Below are 18,931 nucleotides of genomic sequence, written 5' to 3'. Positions count from 1 at the left end.
TTGTGTTGAAGTGTTGCAACAAGAAACCAAACCCCGCCCTGATATTTCGGATTTGCCTTGGCCCAACCCCGATATCGAAGGTTACGTTGACGGGTCCAGTTATGTGGTAGATGGCAAACGGTTTACTGGGGCAGCGGTAGTGATTAAGGATGAAGGGGTACACAAGTTTAAACTCAGCCCTAATCTGTCTGCTCAAGCAGCAGAACTAGTGGCCCTTATAGAGGCTCTTCGATTGGGAACCGGGAAAACTCTTAATTTGTATACTGACAGTCGTTATGCTTACATGGTGGTGCATGCTCATGGGACCCTGTGGAAAGAAAGGGGATTCATTACAGCCTCAGGCCAAAAGATTGCACACGGTAGCCTCATTAAGGCGCTTCTTGAGGCCCTGATGCTTCCCCTCCGGGTTGCTGTGATACATGTACGTGCCCATGGAAGAGCCCCTGAGGCCGAGCAGCGTAGATATAATCAACTAGCTGATCAGGCTGCGAAGGAGGCCGCCCGAGACGGGGCTTCTTGGCTTCTGGTGGTTCAAGATACAGAAGCTAAGACCCCTCCTCCCCAGTATACAAATGAGGAAGTTTGCCACGCGCAGGCTGCAGGAGCCAGACAAGTTTCCTCTGGGTGGTGGAAATTACCCGGGGGGGAGATCTTTGTTCCTCGACCAGTGCTTCAGGAAATTTTTCGGCTTTTGCATAGAGAGGGACATATGGGGTCAGGAGCAATGGTTGATTTGGCTGTTCGATCCCTTAAGGGGCTAGGCATGCATGTGGAAGCCCAAAGAATTGTTAATAATTGCTCTGTTTGTCAGCAAACAAACCAGAAGGGGTGTGGCCCTCCTGCCCCAATGGGAGGACGGCCCTGGGCCACCTTTCCATTTCAGAGATGGCAAGTTGATTTCGCCGAGGTCCCTCCTTGCAGGGGCTATAAATATCTACTCATGTTTGTTGATCAGCTCACCGGATGGGTAGAATGCTACCCCACCCGGCATTGTCAGGCCCGAGCTGTCACTAAGGCTTTGTTACATGAAATACTTCCTCGTTTTCATCTCCCCGAGGTGATTGAGTCTGATCAGGGAAGCCACTTTATCTCAAAAGTGGTTCAACAGGTTTCTCAGGCCCTTGGTATACAGTGAAAATTGCATACCCCCTGGAGACCACAAAGCTCGGGTCAGGTAGAGAGAATGAATAGAACTCTTAAAGATACTCTCACTAAAATATGTACAGAATCTAACCTGAAGTGGCTTGATGCTTTACCACTTGCCCTTACCCGTATTCGAAGGGCCCCAGGCAAGGGTCTCAAACTTTCACCCTTTGAACTAGTCTTTGGGTTCCCTCCCCGAGTGCTCATTCCGGGGTTCCGGGAGGATGTAAGCTGGGAAGTGGGAAATGATTCCTTATGGAAGCAGGTGTCTGGGCTGCAATCTGTCTTGTTACAGCTGCATCGATACGCGGCGCCTTTCCAGACTCTTCCCTTGGATCAGCCTGTACACCCGTTCCAGATCGGTGACCAGGTCCTTATCAGGAAATGGAAGCGTGACCACCTTACACCGCGGTGGGATGGGCCACATACGGTCTCGCTCATCAGCCAAGCTGCAGTTAAAGTCCTTGGGAGCGATAAGTGGACGCACCATACACGGGTAAAAAGGTTTTTGGACTCTAACTAGGCAACCGAGTCAGCAGAAGAGGACACCAGCCCTCTGTCCCCCCCGGCACCGGAAGCCCAGGGTGGCACAGGCAAAGACTCTACCTGGAAATATCAAGGGCTTGATGGACTAAAAGGACTCTTTAAGAAAAAGAGACAATGAAGCAATCAGTAATATTTCTGCTTCTATACATCCACTATAATTATGGTTGGGAAAACAGGTTCATGCAACTAGGGGAAATTATAGCAAATTCTTTTAACCTTAGCAACTGTTGGATATGTGGGGGGCTCAGGAATGGCCTCCTAAAAGAATCATAGAACATTATGGACCAGCCACATGAAACCCTAACGAGCTATTGTCTGGGGCCAGGAAGTCTATTTATAATCTAAATCGAATAATTAGGCTACAGGCTGTTTTGGAGATAATCACTAACCAGACAGCTATGGCCCTTGACCTCTTGGCTGATCAATCAACTCAAATGAGAAATGCAATTTATCAGCACCACATGGTCCTCGATTATTTGTTAGCAGAAGAAGGAGGGGTCTGTGCGAAATTAAATGAGTCCAATTGCTGCTTACAAATAGATGATAATGGAAAGGTGGTAAAACAGCTAACAAAGGAAATAAGAAAGCTGGCCCATGTCCCAGTCCAAACTTGGGGTGGGTGGAACACAGACTGGTTTACCTCCTGGTTACCACAAGTAAGTTGGCTCCGAAGGGGTTTCCTCTTTGTTGTACTTTTTATTGCAATCCTACTAACCCTAGCTTGCTTTGCTCCCTGTTTAGTGGCACTATTTAGACGTATGATTAATCAAGTTGTATATCAACGTATGATGGCGCTGTATCAGCCAATAAAAACTGAAGACTGGGGGGTTTAAAGCTCTCAAAACGCTTTTAAGGGGGGATTGTTGGAGCAAAAGGGAGTGCCAATTCCTTGCTTTTGGCAACTTCTGCTTATCCGCCCATTATCTTCCCAGCTAATCTTTGTATGTATGTAACCCTACTTAATGCACGTAAACAAAATACATAGGAGAAAGATGTTAAGCGGAACCAACTTGTCTGTAAAAGGAACTTGAGAAATGGAAGCTCTGCACGAAAAGGATGTTTGTAACCTAGTGTTAGAGCAAGGGTTAACTATGTGAACTATTCGCTTATCATATAGACTGTTTCCTCCCCACGCACTCAGGATGGACGCTAGGCAGATGCATCCTGATTACCCCTAAAGAGGAATGTAAACAATGTATAGGCTAATGGAATGTATGCACGCTAACTTGTTTGTTACAGAGTATAAGAAGGCTGACTCTGAGCTTGTAAGGTGTGTCCTCTTCCTTTGGCATTAGCCGAGAAAGAGGCACCCGCTCAGCTGACCGAAAATAAAGGTCTGGTATCCGTCATCCTGTCTTCCGTGCCTCCTTGGGGTAACTGAGTAGCTCCAGGGGGAAACGAGCCTATTTGGCTAACACTCTGACTTCTTCCTCCCACCAATTCCCTGGTGAGTACAGACTCAATTTCCCTGAAATTTCCCAGTAAAGAAAACTTCAACAGGTCTTAAAAGAAAGCTTTATATAAGAAAGAAAGAAAAATACATACAAATGGTCTCTCTGTATTAAGGTGACAAATACAGGGTCAATTGCTTAAAAGAAATATGAATAAACAGCCTTATTCAAGAAGAATACAAATCAAAGCACTCCAGCCACTATATTCATGTAAATACAAAAGAAACAAACTCTTTGGTACTCACAACTTGGAAACAGAAGATTAGAAAGCAGAAACTATTTCTCCAAAGCTCAGAGAAAGCAGGCAGACAGAAAACAAAGACTCAGACACAAACTTCCCTCCACCCAGAGTTGAAAAAATCCGGTTTCCTGATTGGTCCTCTGGTCAGGTGCTTCAGGTGAAAGAGACATTAACCCTTAGCTATCTGTTTATGACAGGTACCTTCTTTGCGTTTTGTCAAATCTACCATGAAAGTGTTTTTAAATCAAACATCTCCTGGGTTGTCATCCGAGACTGCAATAACATGAAATATATGACAGAATGCGAGTAAAACAGAGCAGGAGACATACAATTCTCCTGCAAGGAGTTCAGTCACAATTTAATTAATGCATTATTTTTTTGACGCGCGTCATCAGCATGGAAGCGTGTCCTCTGGAATGGAGGCTGAAGCATTAAGGGACATACGAATGTTTAACATATCTGGCACATAAATACCTTGCAATGCCAGATACAACAGTGCCATCTGAACACCTGTTCTCACTCACCTTCAAATGACATTGCAAGTAAGAATCCGGCAGCATTATCTTCTATAAATGTAAATAAACTTGTTTGTCTTAGTGACTGGCTGAACAAGAAGCAGGACTGAGTGGACTTGGAGGCTCTGTAAAGTTTTACATTGTTTTAGTTTTGAGTGCAGTCATGCAAAAAAAAAAAAACCCACTGCATTTTTAAGTTGCACTTTCATGATACAGAGTGCATTACAGTACTTGTATGAGGTGAATTGAAAAATACTATTTCTTTTATCAGAGGGGTAGCCGTGTTAGTCTGGATCTGTAAAAGCAGCAAAGAATCCTGTGGCACCTTATAGACTAACAGACATTTTGGAGCATGAGCTTTCGTGGGTGAATACCCACTTAGTCAGATGAATGCATCTGACGAAGTGGGTATTCACCCACGAAAGCTCATGCTCCAAAACGTCTGTTAGTCTATAAGGTGCCACAGGATTCTTTGCTGCTTTTATTTCTTTTATCATTTTTACCATGCAAATATTTGTAATAAAAATAATATAAAATGAGCAGTGTGCACTTTGTATTCTGCGTTGTAATTGAAATCAATATATTTGAAAATGTAGGAAAATATCCAAAAATCTTCAGTACATTTAAATTGGTATTCTATTGTTTCACAGTGCAATTTAAACTGCTATTAATTGCGATTAATTTGTTTGATTTAATCACGTGAGTTAACTGTGATTAATCAACAGCCCTACTTTAAAATAAACGTTCTGAGTTTGCTTCTGTGGCAGGGCAGCCCTCAGCCCAGCCACGTGGGCAGCAGGAGGCATCCCCAGGGCAGGAGCTGGGGGATCGCTGCCCCAGCAGCTCAACTGGTGCCGGAGGGGAGAGCGGCCACTCCCTGGAGGCTCCTTGCAACACAGAGGCCGAGTGCTCCTCCAGTGCAGGTGAAGAGCCCCCCTGGGCATGGAGAGGAGCAAGGAGCCATTAACACCCAGTCGCTCTGTCAGAGTCATTGGGGGGATCCCAGCCCAGGGGTCTGGCCTGAGCCACCTGAGCCCAATGACGTCAGCGGAAGTCGCAGAGCCACCCCCTGCAGCAGGGCATGGGGGGAGCTGCTGGGAAGTGGGTCCCTGATGCTTTGGGGCAACTCCCAGGGAGGATGGGACAGTGAAGGGCCCCATCTGCCATGGGACCATAAGGCTGAGGGGTCTGTGGGAGGGGCAGTGTGGGGATCTCTCTGCCATGGGGCCTGGGGCTGAGGGGTCTGTGGGAGGGGCAGTGTGGGGATCTCTCTGCCATGGGGCCCTGGGGCTGAGGGGTCTGTGGGAGGGGCAGTGTGGGGATCTCTCTGCCATAGGGCCCTAGGGCTGAGACGTCTGTGCGAGGGGCAGTGTGGGGATCTCTCTGCCATGGGACCCTGGGGCTGAGGGATCTGTAGGAAAGGCAGTGTGGGGATCTCTCTGTCATGAGGCCCTGTGGCTGAGGGGTCTGTTAGGGGGGCAGTGTGGGGATCTCTCTGCCATGGGGCCCTGGGGCTGAGGGATCTGTAGGAAAGGCAGTGTGGGGATCTCTCTGCCATGAGGCCCTGTGGCTAAGGGATCTGTGGGAGGGGCAGTGTGGGGATCTCTCTGCCTTAGGTGCTTACATGGGAGGGGGAAACATTAAATCTTCTTTCCTCACCACACTCATCCTTCCTCTTCCTCCTCACAGCTGCAGCAAGAGTCCCCCTGCAAGAGGGGTCCCACGGAACAGAGAGTGGAAGACGCTAGCACAGGGGCCTCAGCTAGCAACCAGAGGGGAGCATTGAGATGAAATGTTCAGCCACCTCTGTGGTGGAAAGGATCTCTGAGGCTCAGGGCAGGAGGCTATCAACCCTCAGGGACCTGCTCTGACTCTTGCGCTCACAGCTCTCCAGGGCCTACTGCAGAGGGGCACAATCCGGGGGGTGGGGAAGAGCTCACAGGTGACAACAGTTGTGCTGCACAAGGCACCTGCAAGGTCAGAGGTACACAGCACCCCTGCCACGCAGAGATGCACAGCGTCCCTGCCATCCAGAGACCTGAACTGCCCTCCACACCAACCACATCAATCCTCCAAAATCCCAACCTGGCCTGGCCTCTCCCCCCTCCTCTCTGGGACACTCAGTGCTTGGCGAGAAAGCTGGCAGCCACCACGCAAGGAGATTGTCTGCACACGGGGATCTCGCTCACCGTTCTCCCTCACCCTCAAGAGGGGACACAGCACAGACCGGTCAAACCCCATCGCCCACAAATGTAATTAATGCAAATCTACATGGGTTTATGGAAACTTGATCCTGCCAAACTAACTTGATATCTTTTTTAATGAGATTACAAGTATGCTTGATAAAGGTAATAGCATTGATGTCATTTATTTAGACATCTGGAAGGCATTTGACTTGGAACCTCACTACACTGATTAAAGACCTAGAAAAATATACAATTAAAATGGCCGGGTTAAACGGACTACAAGTTTCCGTCACTGTATCAGGGAATCATCGTCAAGCTGGTGTGTTTCCATTGGGGTCCCACAGGGATCATTTCTTGGCCCTATGCTATTTAACATCTTTATCAATGACCCAGAAAAATATCTAAAATCATCTCTGATGAAGTTTGCAGATGACACAAAAATTAGGTGAGTGGTGAAAAATAAAGAGGAGAGGTCACTGAGTCAGAGCAAGCTAGATTGCTTGGTGAAATGGACGCAAGCAAGGAACATGCTTTTCAGACAGCTAAAAGTAAAGACATACATCTTTATAGAGGAGGTATCTGAGCCTCTAGCTATTATCTTTGGGAAATCATGGGAGACGGGGGAGATTCCAGAAGACTGGAAGGGAGCAAATATAGTGCCCATCTATAAAAAGGGAAATAAAAACAACCCAGGAAACTACAGACCAGTTAGTTTAACTTCTGTGCCAGGGAAGATAATGGAGCAGATAATTAAAGAAATCATCTGCAAACACTTGGAAGGTGGTAAGGTGATAGGGAATAGCCAGCATGGATTTGTAAAGAACAAATCGTGTCAAACTAATCTGATAGCATTCTTTGATAGGATAACGAGCCTTGTGGATAAGGGAGAAGCGGTGGATGTGATATACCTAGACTTTAGTAAGGCATTTGATACGGTCTCGCATGATATTCTTATAGATAAACTAGGAAAGTACAATTTAGATGGGGCTACTATAAGGTGGGTGCACAACTGGCTGGATAACCGTACTCAGAGAATAGTTATTAATGGCTCCCAATCCTGCTGGAAAGATATAACAAGTGGGGTTCTGCAGGGGTCTGTTTTGGGACCAGCTCTGTTCAATATCTTCATCAACGATTTAGATGTTGGCATAGAAAGTACGCTTATTAAGTTTGCGGACGATACCAAACTGGGAGGGATTGCAACTGCTTTGGAGGACAGGGTCAAAATTCAAAACGATCTGGACAAATTGGAGAAATGGTCTGAGGTAAACAGGATGAAGTTCAATAAAGATAAATGCAAAGTGCTCCACTTAGGAAGGAACAATCAATCAGTTTCACACATACAGAATAGGAGGAGACTGTCTAGGAAGGAGTATGGCAGAAAGAGATCTAGCGGTCATAGCGGACCACAAGCTTAATATGAGTCAACAGTGTGATACTGTTGCAAAAAAAGCAAATGTGATTCTGGGATGCATTAACAGGTGTGTTGTAAACAAGACACGAGAAGTCATTCTTCCGCTTTACTCTGCGCTGGTTAGGCCTCAACTGGAGTATTGTGTCCAGTTCTGGGCACCGCATTTCAAGAAAGATGTGGAGAAACTGGAGAGGGTCCAGAGAAGAGCAACGAGAATGATTAAAGGTCTTGAGAACATGACCTATGAAGGAAGGCTGAAGGAATTGGGTTTGTTTAGTTTGGAAAAGAGAAGACTGAGAGGGGACATGATAGCAGTTTTCAGGTATCTAAAAGGGTGTCATCAGGAGGAGGGAGAAAACTTGTTCACCTTAGCCTCCAATGATAGAACAAGAAGCAGTGGGTTTAAACTGCAGCAAGGGAGATTTAGGTTGGACATTAGGAAAAAGTTCCTAACTGTCAGGGTAGTTAAACACTGGAATAGATTGCCTAGGGAAGTTGTGGAATCTCCATCTCTGGAGATATTTAAAAGTAGGTTAGATAAATGTCTATTAGGGATGGTCTAGACAGCATTTGGTCCTGCCATGAGGGCAGGGGACTGGACTCGATGACCTCTCGAGGTCCCTTCCAGTACTAGCGTCTATGAGTCTCTCTGGGAACAAAGACTGCAGGCCATAGTTACACAATGGGGGACTCTATCCTGGGAAGCAGAGACTCTGAAAAAGATTTGGGGGCCATGGTGGATAATCAGCTGAGCATGAGCTCTCACTGTGATGCTGTTGCCAAAAGAACTAATGAAATTCTGGGATGCATAAACAGGGGAATCCTGAGTGGGAGTAGAGGGGTTATTTTCTCTATTTGGCAATCACTGCTGCCATACTGTTTCCAGTTCTGGTGCCCACAATTCAAGAAGGACGTTTATAAATTGGAGAGAGTTCAGAGAAGAGCCACAAGAATGCTTAAAAGATTAGAAAACATGCCTTATAGTGACAGACTCATGGCACCCAATGTATTTAACTTACCGTCAGGGTTCCCCCCTCACTCTGAACTGTGGGGTACAGATGTGGGGACCTGCACGAAAGACTCCCTAAGCTTATTTTTACCAGCTTAGATTAAAAAATTTTTCCTTAGTAGTGCTTCCACGACTAAGTGATTTAAACATTCAGGGAGGGCCACTTGGAGCTCTACCTTCCCCAAATGTCCCCCCCAAGCTCCTACACTCCCTTTCCTGGGGAAGGCTGGAGAATAATATCATCACCAACTGGTGCAGGTGATCACAGACCCAAACCACTGGATCTTAAGAACAATGAAAAATCAATCGGGTTCTTAAAAGAAGAATTTTAATTAAAGAAAAGGTAAAAGAATCACTTCTGTAAAATCAGGATAAGTACTTTACAGAATAACAAAAGACTCAAAAACACAGAGGATTCCCCTCTAGGCAAAACCTTAAAGTTACAAAAACGGGATAAAGCTCCCTCTTGGCACAGGGAAAATTCACAAGCTAAAACAAAAGGTAATCTAACATTTCTTTTCTGCTATTACTTACTATTTCTGCAAGACTAGATGCTTAGTTCAGATATAGTTTAGGGGGATGTATTTTCCCCCACCCTGTTTCCCTTTCCCCCAGATTTGAAAGTATCTTCTCCCCTTATAGGTCCTTTTGGTTAGGTGCCACCCACGTTACCTGAGCTTCTTAACCTTTTACAGGTAAAAGAGGAATTAACCCTTTACAGGGTAAAGAGGGATTTTATAGCTGTATGTTTATGACACAAAGAGAAGATTAAGGGATGACTTGATCACAATCTGTAAGTACCTACATGGGAAACAAATATTTCATAATGGGCTCATGAATCTAGCAGAGAACGGTCTAACATGAGTCAGTGCCTGGCAGTGGACACTAGACAAAAATCAGACTGGATAGGAGGTGTAATATTTTTAATGATGAGAGTAACCAACCATTGGAACAATTTACCGAAGGTGGTGATAGATTCTCCATCACTGACAAAGTTTAAATTTAAATTAGATGTTTTTCTAACAGCTCTGCTCTAGGAGTGGTTTTGGAGAAGTTCTCCAGCCTGTGCTATACAGGAGGTCGGACTGGATAATCGCTATTTGCCCCTTCTCACCTTAGAATTGATGAATCTCTGTATCTACCTAAGTATGGGCTTTAGAAGGTGTGTTATGAGGTTGTGTTACATGGAACCATTTGTTCCCATATCTCATACTGATTTCTCTTTGAATCTCTATTCTTTCTTAAAGAAATGTCCATGTATTTTCTAATTGAACTCAAGCACTCTGCATAACACAGGAGAGGTGGGCTGAGGTAAAACTGCAACCTCTGGGAACAGTTTCTGAGATTTCTATGCGTATCCAGTGATCTGGGGCAGGATACCACAGGGGGCACTATAAGGGATTTGGGTGCTGGGGTGCGTTTGTTTTCAACCTGCAAGAAAAAGACAGGGTTTCCCCTGACAAATGATCAGATTGGCCTATAAATCATGAGAGTTTTTTCCAAAATAAACCTTTTTTTTTCAAATTTGCCTTCGGGCTTTTGAGCCTTTAGGGTGTGTGACTGGTTCCCCCAGGTACCACCTGGAACTGGTATACCAGTGAGCCTGCCTAATCCACCAGCTCAGGCTCCCTTTACACTGTACTGCTGTGATAAGCTCCTAACCCCCTCCCGCACACACAGGTAGAGACACCACCCAGCTGCAACTACACGCATACGCTGAGATCAGCTCTGCATGGGAAGACTCAGCTAAGAAGCTGCCCAGTTACTCAAGTGCAACTCCCCTGCCCCTCCCTGCTCTAAGGGTAAACTCAAAGTTATACCATTGTGAGCTGCACAGGGAACTGGACAGTGCAAGCTCATCAAATTTGCCCTCTCCCTCAAAGTGGAGAAGAATATATACAGCTTTCTGCCCCAAGTAATGACTCCCACCCACACTGGTTTTAGACAAAACCAGAATGAGTTTATTAACCACAAAAGGTAGATTTTAAGTGATAATAAGGGATAGCAAATGGATCAAAGCAGATTACCCAGCAAATCAAACAAAAACAATCTAAGCTTAATATACTAAAGAAATTGGATGAGTAGCAAATTCTTACCCTAACAGATGATTAGCCTGGGTTCTGCCCTTCTCCCCCTGCTCAGTCCTCACTTCTCAGCCATTTCCAGCAATCTTCTTGGGCAGGAAGTCACTGAAGATCCATGATGATGGTCACTCTCCTGCCTTAAATAGCTTTTGAATACGGCAGGAATCCTTTGTCCCTAGTTTTAGTTCCCACCCCTTTCAATGGAAAAACATTAGTATTCCAAGATGGAGTCCAGTACCAGGTGACTTGATCACCTGTTCTGATAGGCAGGGCCATCCATAGCTATTCTGGGGCCCTATGCAGCTCCCCCACTGAGGGGATTGTTGGGCCCCAGACCTCCATGTGTGGGGGCTGGGCTGGCTTGGGGAGCTGGCGGGAATAACCCCCCAGCACTCACCAGCAGCACAGCTGGGACCGGGTTGCTGCACTTCCCAGGGGCGGGAAGAGGTGGGAGAGGAAGCAGGAAGAGGCGGGGCTGGGGCCCTGGGGAAGAGGCAGGGCAGAGGTTGGAGTAGCATGCAACTGCGCATGGCACCAGGAAATTTGCTGGTGTCCTACGCAGCTGTGTACCTTGCATATGGGTAAGGACAGCCCTGCCGATAGGGCTATAGCAGCCATGACGGAGAGGCTGCTTGGAGCATCCTCAGGAAGGTTCCGTCAGGAGATTAGCATCTTCTAAGACCTATTGTTCTCTCTAATGGCCCTTCCCAGCAAGGCATCTGGATTGAGTGCATTCTACCTACTGGGCGTTCCCCGCGTACACACGTTTGTAATCGATGTATAGACAATATGCCTAAATCAGATACCAAAATGATACACGCATGAATTGGATAATCATATTCAGTGAATCATAACCTTTTCAATATCTTACATGACCTATCTTGCATAAAATACACATTTATGCCATAATCTTATCACGATAATCTTACGATGATGAACACTGGGCATAATGCCACAGGATGTACTGGCTTCACACCCCCAAACTTTTCTCTATTGAATGAAATCTAAGAATCTCTTGTATTAGGATTCTAGCAGCCGAGGCTTTAACGAAAACATCACAGACCTGAAGCCATGCTATAAAATCATAAGAGTTGGCAATACTTGTGTATCAGAGACAGTCTGGTAACTGAGTACCTTAAATATATACTGACAACGATCTCTTTTGTATTAACCATAATGTAGCTCAGTGTGAAATCCATTTCAGACTCCATATGATGAGGCTCTAGTTAAATAAGGATCCTACATGGCGATGACACAGCACCATTGCAGGGGAACAGCTATTCATGCAACAGGCCATGTTGGTGCCCTGGGGCAGCTGAGTCTAACAGGGAAGAAAGCACCTCCACCAGCTAACTGCTTCAGCTGGGTTGGGCACCTACCCAGAACAGGAGTAAAGCTCCTCCTTAGATCACTATGGCTTTGTCTACACTGGAACTTTATTGAAAAAACTTTTGTCATTCAGGGGTGTTAAAAAAATACCACCACACCTAAATGACAAAAGTTGAACTGATGAAAAGTGCCGATGTAAACAGCGCTATGTCGGCATAAGAGCTCCCCTGCCAACAACCCTAACGCCATTTATTGGGGGTGGAAGTTTTCTGTAGGCAGGAGAGTGCTCTCTTGCTGACAAACAGCAGCACAGTTGTGTTGCTAAAAGGTGCAAAGCGAAGACAAAGCCACATTCAGCAGATCAGAGAGACCCCAAGCTGGAGTCAATTGGAGTTGGAAGCATGCTGCCCTCCTGGAAGTCACTGGCCAAGGGGGTTCAACAGTCCTGGGGAGATTGCTGTAATCTGACCCTCCACTGCAGCATCCCCAACCCCTACAGCAACTCCAGGCCAGGCATATGCAGCAGGTTTAATAGGTCAAGGAAGGCTAAGCCTCCCCTGGCACAGCTGCCACCCCCCACCCACAGAGATCCCTGCTGCCTGTCAAGTCCCTCCTCACCCCCGCTCCCTCACGAGACTCCCCCCCGCCAAGTCCCCCCTCAGCCCCCTCCCCAGAAGCTGGTGGGGTCTCAGCTCCGGCTAGCGGCCTGGGCTGGTGCTCAGGCTGGCCAGCTGGCAGGCAGTGTGGGATGGTGCTCGGCCAGCGTTGGGCTGACCCGGGGTGGGGGTGGGGGAGGGGTGTCGCCCGCTGTGACATCCTCTGGGCGCGACACAAACGGGGCGGAAATGGAGACTGCGGGGCGCGCGCGCGTGCACGCACTGCGTCTCCCAGCGTGCTTAGGGCCACGCAGTGGCTGACGGGAGTAGTCCCCAGACAGCCGCCAGACCTCGCGGGGGTCGGTGGGAAATGCAGTCTCGAGACGCAGGCACGCGCGGCGCGGGCGCGCTGGGTTCAGTTCCCACAATGCAGCGTTGCCGCCTGACCCCGCCGCCGCCCTACGGCGGCCCGTGAGGTTCGGAGACGGAGGGAGCTGGGCTCAGCCCGCCGAAGTTCTGCCCTGCAGCCGCTGCTTGGGCTGCGGCCTGTCCCCGCGCGGCGTGAGCGCGAGCCGGGCCCGCGCAGGTACTTCGGGACGGGGGGCTGCGTCACCTGAGGGAGCGGCGCGAGCCGGCCCCGCGCAGCTACCTCGGGGCGGGGGCTGCGTCACCTCAGGGAGCGGCGCGAGCCGGCCCCGCGCAGGTACCTCGGGGCGGGGGCTGCGTCACCTCAGGGAGCGGCGCGAGCCGGCCCCGCGCAGGTACCTCGGGGCGGGGGGCTACGTCACCTCAGGGAGCGGCGCGAGCCGGGCCCGCGCAGGTACCTCGGGGCGGGGGCTGCGTCACCTCAGGGAGCGGCGCGAGCCGGCCCCGCGCAGGTACCTCGGGGCGGGGGGCTACGTCACCTCAGGGAGCGGCGCGAGCCGGCCCCGCGCAGGTACCTCGGGGCGGGGGCTGCGTCACCTGAGGGAGCGGCGCGAGCCGGGCCCGCGCAGGTACCTCGGGGCGGGGGCTGCGTCACCTGAGGGAGCGGCGCGAGCCGGGCCCGCGCAGGTACCTCGGGGCGGGGGCTGCGTCACCTGAGGGAGCGGCGCGAGCCGGGCCCGCGCAGGTACCTCGGGGCGGGGGCTGCGTCACCTGAGGGAGCGGCGCGAGCCGGGCCCGCGCAGGTACCTCGGGGCGGGGGCTGCGTCACCTGAGGGAGCGGCGCGAGCCGGCCCCGCGCAGGTACCTCGGGGCGGGGGCTGCGTCACCTGAGGGAGCGGCGCGAGCCGGCCCCGCGCAGGTACCTCGGGGCGGGGGCTGCGTCACCTGAGGGAGCGGCGCGAGCCGGCCCCGCGCAGGTACCTCGGGGCGGGGGCTGCGTCACCTGAGGGAGCGGCGCGAGCCGGCTCCGCGCAGGTACCTCGGGGCGGGGGCTGCGTCACCTGAGGGAGCGGCGCGAGCCGGGCCCGCGCAGGTACCTCGGGGCGGGGGCTGCGTCACCTGAGGGAGCGGCGCGAGCCGGCCCCGCGCAGGTACCTCGGGGCGGGGGCTGCGTCACCTCACGGAGCGGCGCGAGCCGGGCCCGCGCGTCTCCCGGAGGGGGAGCGTCTCCTTGGTCCCGCCAAGCGCGCTGGGCAACGTGGCGGCAGCGCCAGAGCGGGTCTGAGCGGGGAGCGAGCCCGGTGCCAGCAGGACCCGTCCGCGGGCGGGAGCGGGATGGATGAATGCTCCCCCCCCCCCGACACGTCCTGTGGGGGCGGCTGTTGGCGCGGCTGTTTCTTAACCCTTTTGCCGTTAGCAGCAAGAATCGAGGATTCCCTGAGGAAGTTAGTACCCAAGAATAACAATTGTCTGTGTGTGTGTGTGTTTGTGTTTGTATTAGGGGCTGTCAAGTGATTAAAAAATTAATCACAATCAATGATGCTGTTAACCATGGAACAGCCTGTATTTAAAATATTTTGGATATTTACATTTCCAAATATATTAATTTCAATTACAACACCGTATAAAGTGCACACTTCCTCAGTGCTCACTTTGTTTATTTTTATTACAAATATTTGCACTGTAAAAAAAATTTTCACTCCATACAAGTGCTGGAGTGCAAATGAAAATTGAACTTACAAATATAGAATTATTTAAAAAAAACCCAACCCTACATTCAAAAATAAAAATGTAAAACTTTAGAGCCTACAAGTCAACTTAGTCCTACTTCTTGTTCAGCCAGTCGCAAAGACAACAAGGTTAGTTACTATTTGCAGGAGATAATGCAGCTGCTGCCGCCTTGTTTACAATGTCACCTGAAAGCGAGACCAGGCGTTCGCATGGCACTCTGTTGTAGCCAGCATTGCACGATATTTATATGCCAGATGCGCTGAAGATTAATACGTCCCTTCATGTGTCAAGCACCATTCCAGAGGACATGCATCCATGCTAATGATGGGTTCTGCTTGATAAGGATCCAGTGACACATGTTCATTTTCATCAACTGAGTCAGAAGGTTCATCATCACCAGCAGGAGGTTGATTTTCTTTTTTGTTGTTTCTATATCAGAGTGTTGCTCTTTTAAGACTTCTAAAAGCATGTTCCACACCTCGACCCAAGGTTTAAGGATCTGAAGTGCCGTCCAAAATCTGAGAGGGACGAGTGCTGTAGCTATTTTTTAGAAATCTCTCATTGGTCCTTCTTTGCATTTTGTTAAATCTGCCGTAAAAGTGTTCATAAAACGAGTATGTGCTGGGTCATCATCTGAGACTACTATAACATGAAACATATGCAGAATGCAGGTAAAACAGAACAGGAGACATACAATTCTCCCTGCAAGTAGTACAGTCACAAATTTAATTGATGTATTATTTTTTTAATGAGCATCATCAGCATGGAAGATCATCCTCTGGAATGGTGGCCAAAGCCTGAAGGGGCATACAAATGTTCAGCATATCTGGCATAACTTGCAACGCCAGCTACAAAAGTGCCGTGCGAACTCCTGTTCTCACTTTCAGGTTATATTGTAAATAAGAAGCAGGCAGAAGTATCTCCCGTCAATGTAAACAAAATTGTTTGTCTTAGTGATTGGCAGAATAAGTAGTAGGACTGAGTGGACTTGTAGGCTCTACATTTTACTCTGTTTTGTTTTTGAGCAGTTATGCAACCAAAGGGAAAACCCTGCATTTTTATACTTTCACAATTAAGAGTTTGCACTTCAGTACTTGTATGAGGTGAACTGAATTTATCATTTTTACTGTGCATATATTTGTAATCAAAAACAATAGTATAAAGTGAGCACTGTGCACTTGGTATTCTGTGTTGTAATTGAAATCAGTATTAAAGATTTTTGGATACATTTTCAAATTTCAGTTGGTATTCTATTGTTGTTAGTGCAATTAATCACGATTGATTTGAGTTAATTGTGTGAATTAACTGTGCTTGACAGCCCTAACATATATACGCCAAATCCTCAAACACCAATATAATGTGGAAACAAATTTTTATCTTAAAATGACAAGTTATTTTATGTACTCATTTGGCACTTGTTGGCATTGCCCTAGCAACAAAGCTATTGAAACAGAAAAGCAGGCAGGGTGAGGCATTGAAGCTGCTGCTTATCAGGGCTACCAGGAAAAAAAAAAGCTTTTAACTTTGCCTGTGCTCCTAAGAGGTTGAAAGTTACCTAAACCCCAGATCACAAAAATGGGAGCCGGGGCAGGTGCTTTGAAACTTCCATTCCCAGGATCGCCATGGCCAGTGGGTCACGAGAGACAGAATCTACAGGGGGCAGGGCAGGGCTTGCAACTAAACTCCCATGTTTCCCTCAGGATTTTCAAGCTATAACTTTCAGTTATACCTCATCTCTGTCAACTAAGGCTATGTCTACCCTATAGTATTTACAGCTGCAGTGGGCTGGCCCCTTGTTCTGTGTTTGGGAGTGGCAGGGGATTCATTCATGGTCTTTTTCCTCTTTCAGGTGCTGGCAAGGGTCATCATGGTGCGCCTTGGTAAGTGCAGACAGGATTTGTTAAGGGTTGCATGTACACCATGTTGTACTGACAGACCCCTAGTTTCTGCATCCCTCTAAATCAATTACAGTTAGTGGAGAATGTGCAGCCTTCTCCGCTGAACTCTTATAGGTTGGTAAAGCAAATCTGTCTTATTTATTGTCAATAAATCGAGGTCTTAAAGCAATCTCATGGCAGGGTATAGACTTCGATTCCATCATAAAGAATAATCTCTTGTTGGTGTGTAAGGAAAGGTTACAGCAGTTTTATTGATTTTAAGTGAAACCAAACTTTTTCTCTAAGGCCTTTTGGAATTTTTTGGCTAGCCGTCTGTACACATCTGTTACAATCAAATCTACTGTGATACCTGTTGATCTTTCCTTCAGCTCATCTCCTTATGAAAAATTATCATGGAGGACATGTCGCTATCCGATTGGCACTTGGCGGCTGTGCCAACAGACCCTACTTCCGTATAGTGGCCGCACATAACAAGCGAGCACGGGACGGCAAGTATTTGGAGCAAGTGGGCTGCTATGACCCACTCCCAAATAGCCATAATGAAAAACTTGTTGGCTTGAACATCGAGAGGATCAAACACTGGATTGGTTGTGGAGCACATGTCACAAAACCAGTTGAAAAACTTCTAGGTAACTCAAGGTGTTTTTCAATCTAAGCTATTTGCTTATTTCGCTTAAATGACAATAGATTTTCCTTGGTGATCCTCTGCATACTTGGAGTACCAAAGCCCTTTTCTTCATTTCTTTGCATGAAATCTTGAAAATATCCATATATGCAGTCACCCTTCTTCTGGCCACGGGAAATGGGATGGAGACACTGAGCTGGCCGAGACAGCAGTAAAAGGCACTTCAAGCCACTAGTGGGTTGGTGAGAGAGACAATTACTCTCACTTCTTAAAAGTCTCGTTAACTATTGGAATAGTTTACCCAGGGTTGTGGTGGATTCTCCATCACTGACAATTTAACTCAAGATTGGGTGTGTTTTCTTTGAGAATTATTTTGGGGTAACTCTATAGCATGTGTTACCTAGGAGGCCAGATGAGATAATCACAATGCTTCCTTCTAGCCTTTGAATCTGAGTCTAGTACAGTAATACTGCAACTCCAGTTATAAACATAAATACTCTTTCTTGCAGGTCTTTCTGGATTTTTCCCATTGCATCCTATGACGATCACAAATGCAGAAAGATTAAGGAAGAGAAGAGCCTTGAAGGCCGAAACAGCTTCTGAGGAAGAAACTCCAGGTGACCAATAACATTTATCTGAACTGAATTACTCAAAAGATTACTGTACAGACAACGATCAGAACAGGGTGCCAACTAAAAAGGACAATATACGTACCACAGGCAAAAACGATAGTGGATGTGAATTATTTCGTAAGAACATTAAAGTATTTTGAGGCTTTAGGAGGCCTCAGACAAGGATTCTGATTGTCCTCGTTTGTTAATTAATAATTTGTGTCAAAATAAGAAGTAATCTTTCATGTTTATGTCAAACTGCAATTACTTAGGCCCAGATCCACAAAGGTAAAATTTAGGCTCCTAAATTCCACTGAGATCCAGTGGACGTCAAGAACCAAAATAGCTTTGTGGATCTGGGCCTTCCAGATTACAGCATTTATACAAATGGAATACAAACTCCAGTGTTCTAAATAGCTCTAGTGTGGAGGTGGAGAGAGCGTTAGTGACTGTCATAAGAACCTAAGGTATAGGAAGTTGTGCTGGATGCCCCTGTAGGCATCCTTCTAAAAGTAATCTTACCATTACTTCAGCCATAGTTGGTTTTTAATTTTACAGTTAACTATTTCAAGATTTTTGGCAGAGGAGGGACACTCAGACATGGCCACTGTTGTTTTTTGATCTTCACCCTGTTAAGCTGCAAATAGTGTAAGCAGCAGAAAATCTTTTTTTTTTGGTGCAAGGTGCAGCACAGAATGTGACCAGAATTATTTACCCACAATACTGTTCTTCCAGAAGGTATCCCACAGAACATCACCACTCTAAGCACAGCAAACACTTTGGTGTTTTTATACCTTTCTCCCTGAACAGTATTTGTTCATACATTATACATGTGTCCAGCTAAAACAGTAATTTAAAAATCCAGGAATTACTATATGATGTTCATAGTTATCAGCCACCCATATTCTAGTGTGATAAGCACAATAAGAATAAGGTTTGTACCGTCCCCGAAGATCACCAGCCTCAGACTTCGGTAGCCAAACAAAGCCACTGAGTTTGAGTCATGGAACCATCACCCCAAAAGCCTTAACGCCAATCTCTCACAGTGCAAATCTCAGAATTGACTGTGGGGAGCACATGAGATCTTTCTCAGCCCACACAGTGCAGCACATGACACCTTTTAAAGACTTGACGTAACAAAGCTAAAACATACTTGAAGATCACAGGTTTCAGAGTGGTAGCTGTG

At 47.4% G+C, this 18,931-nt stretch overlaps 1 protein-coding gene and 1 long non-coding RNA gene across 18 annotated transcripts; one reads left to right on the top strand and one right to left on the bottom strand.

Moving 5' to 3' along the window:
- The first annotated feature begins 12,961 nt into the window (after positions 1–12,961).
- Positions 12,962–17,931, top strand: MRPS16 (mitochondrial ribosomal protein S16). 14 transcript variants are annotated; one of them, XM_050916235.1, is made up of 5 exons: positions 12,962–13,100; positions 13,974–14,031; positions 16,461–16,491; positions 16,878–17,138; positions 17,644–17,931. In XM_050916235.1, exons 3-5 carry the CDS (start codon positions 16,479–16,481, stop codon positions 17,760–17,762), a joined length of 393 nt encoding a protein of 130 aa, XP_050772192.1. In that variant the 5' UTR covers positions 12,962–13,100; positions 13,974–14,031; positions 16,461–16,478; the 3' UTR covers positions 17,763–17,931. The 14 variants fall into 14 exon arrangements, with proteins under 14 accessions (XP_050772192.1, XP_050772185.1, XP_050772193.1 ...); XM_050916228.1 differs by lacking the exon at positions 13,974–14,031 and adding an exon at positions 13,916–13,973; XM_050916236.1 differs by lacking the exon at positions 13,974–14,031 and adding an exon at positions 13,800–13,857.
- Positions 13,181–13,970, bottom strand: LOC127030180 (uncharacterized). Of its 4 annotated transcripts, none has more exons than XR_007768320.1 (3): positions 13,920–13,970; positions 13,303–13,396; positions 13,181–13,243 (listed from the first exon to the last, which is right to left on the bottom strand). It is a non-coding gene; the product is annotated as an uncharacterized LOC127030180 (long non-coding RNA). The 4 variants fall into 4 exon arrangements; XR_007768321.1 differs by lacking the exon at positions 13,920–13,970 and adding an exon at positions 13,630–13,680; XR_007768323.1 differs by lacking the exon at positions 13,920–13,970 and adding an exon at positions 13,572–13,622.
- Positions 17,932–18,931: the final 1,000 nt, after the last annotated feature.

The sequence above is a fragment of the Gopherus flavomarginatus genome, chromosome 10 (assembly GCF_025201925.1).
Source record: "Gopherus flavomarginatus isolate rGopFla2 chromosome 10, rGopFla2.mat.asm, whole genome shotgun sequence".
NCBI classification, from domain to species: domain Eukaryota; kingdom Metazoa; phylum Chordata; order Testudines; family Testudinidae; genus Gopherus; species Gopherus flavomarginatus.
This window is presented reverse-complemented; position numbering and strand designations above follow the sequence as displayed.

Coding starts and splice junctions, on each gene's coding strand:
- MRPS16 (XM_050916223.1), top strand. CDS start 14,224: ATGCTCCCCCCCCCCCGACACGTCCTGTGGGGGCGGCTGTTGGCGCGG. Junction 14,326..16,460: donor ATCGAGGATTCCCTGAGGAA/GTTAGTACCCAA, acceptor TTCCTCTTTCAG/GTGCTGGCAAGGGTCATCAT. Junction 16,492..16,877: donor GGTCATCATGGTGCGCCTTG/GTAAGTGCAGAC, acceptor TCTTTCCTTCAG/CTCATCTCCTTATGAAAAAT.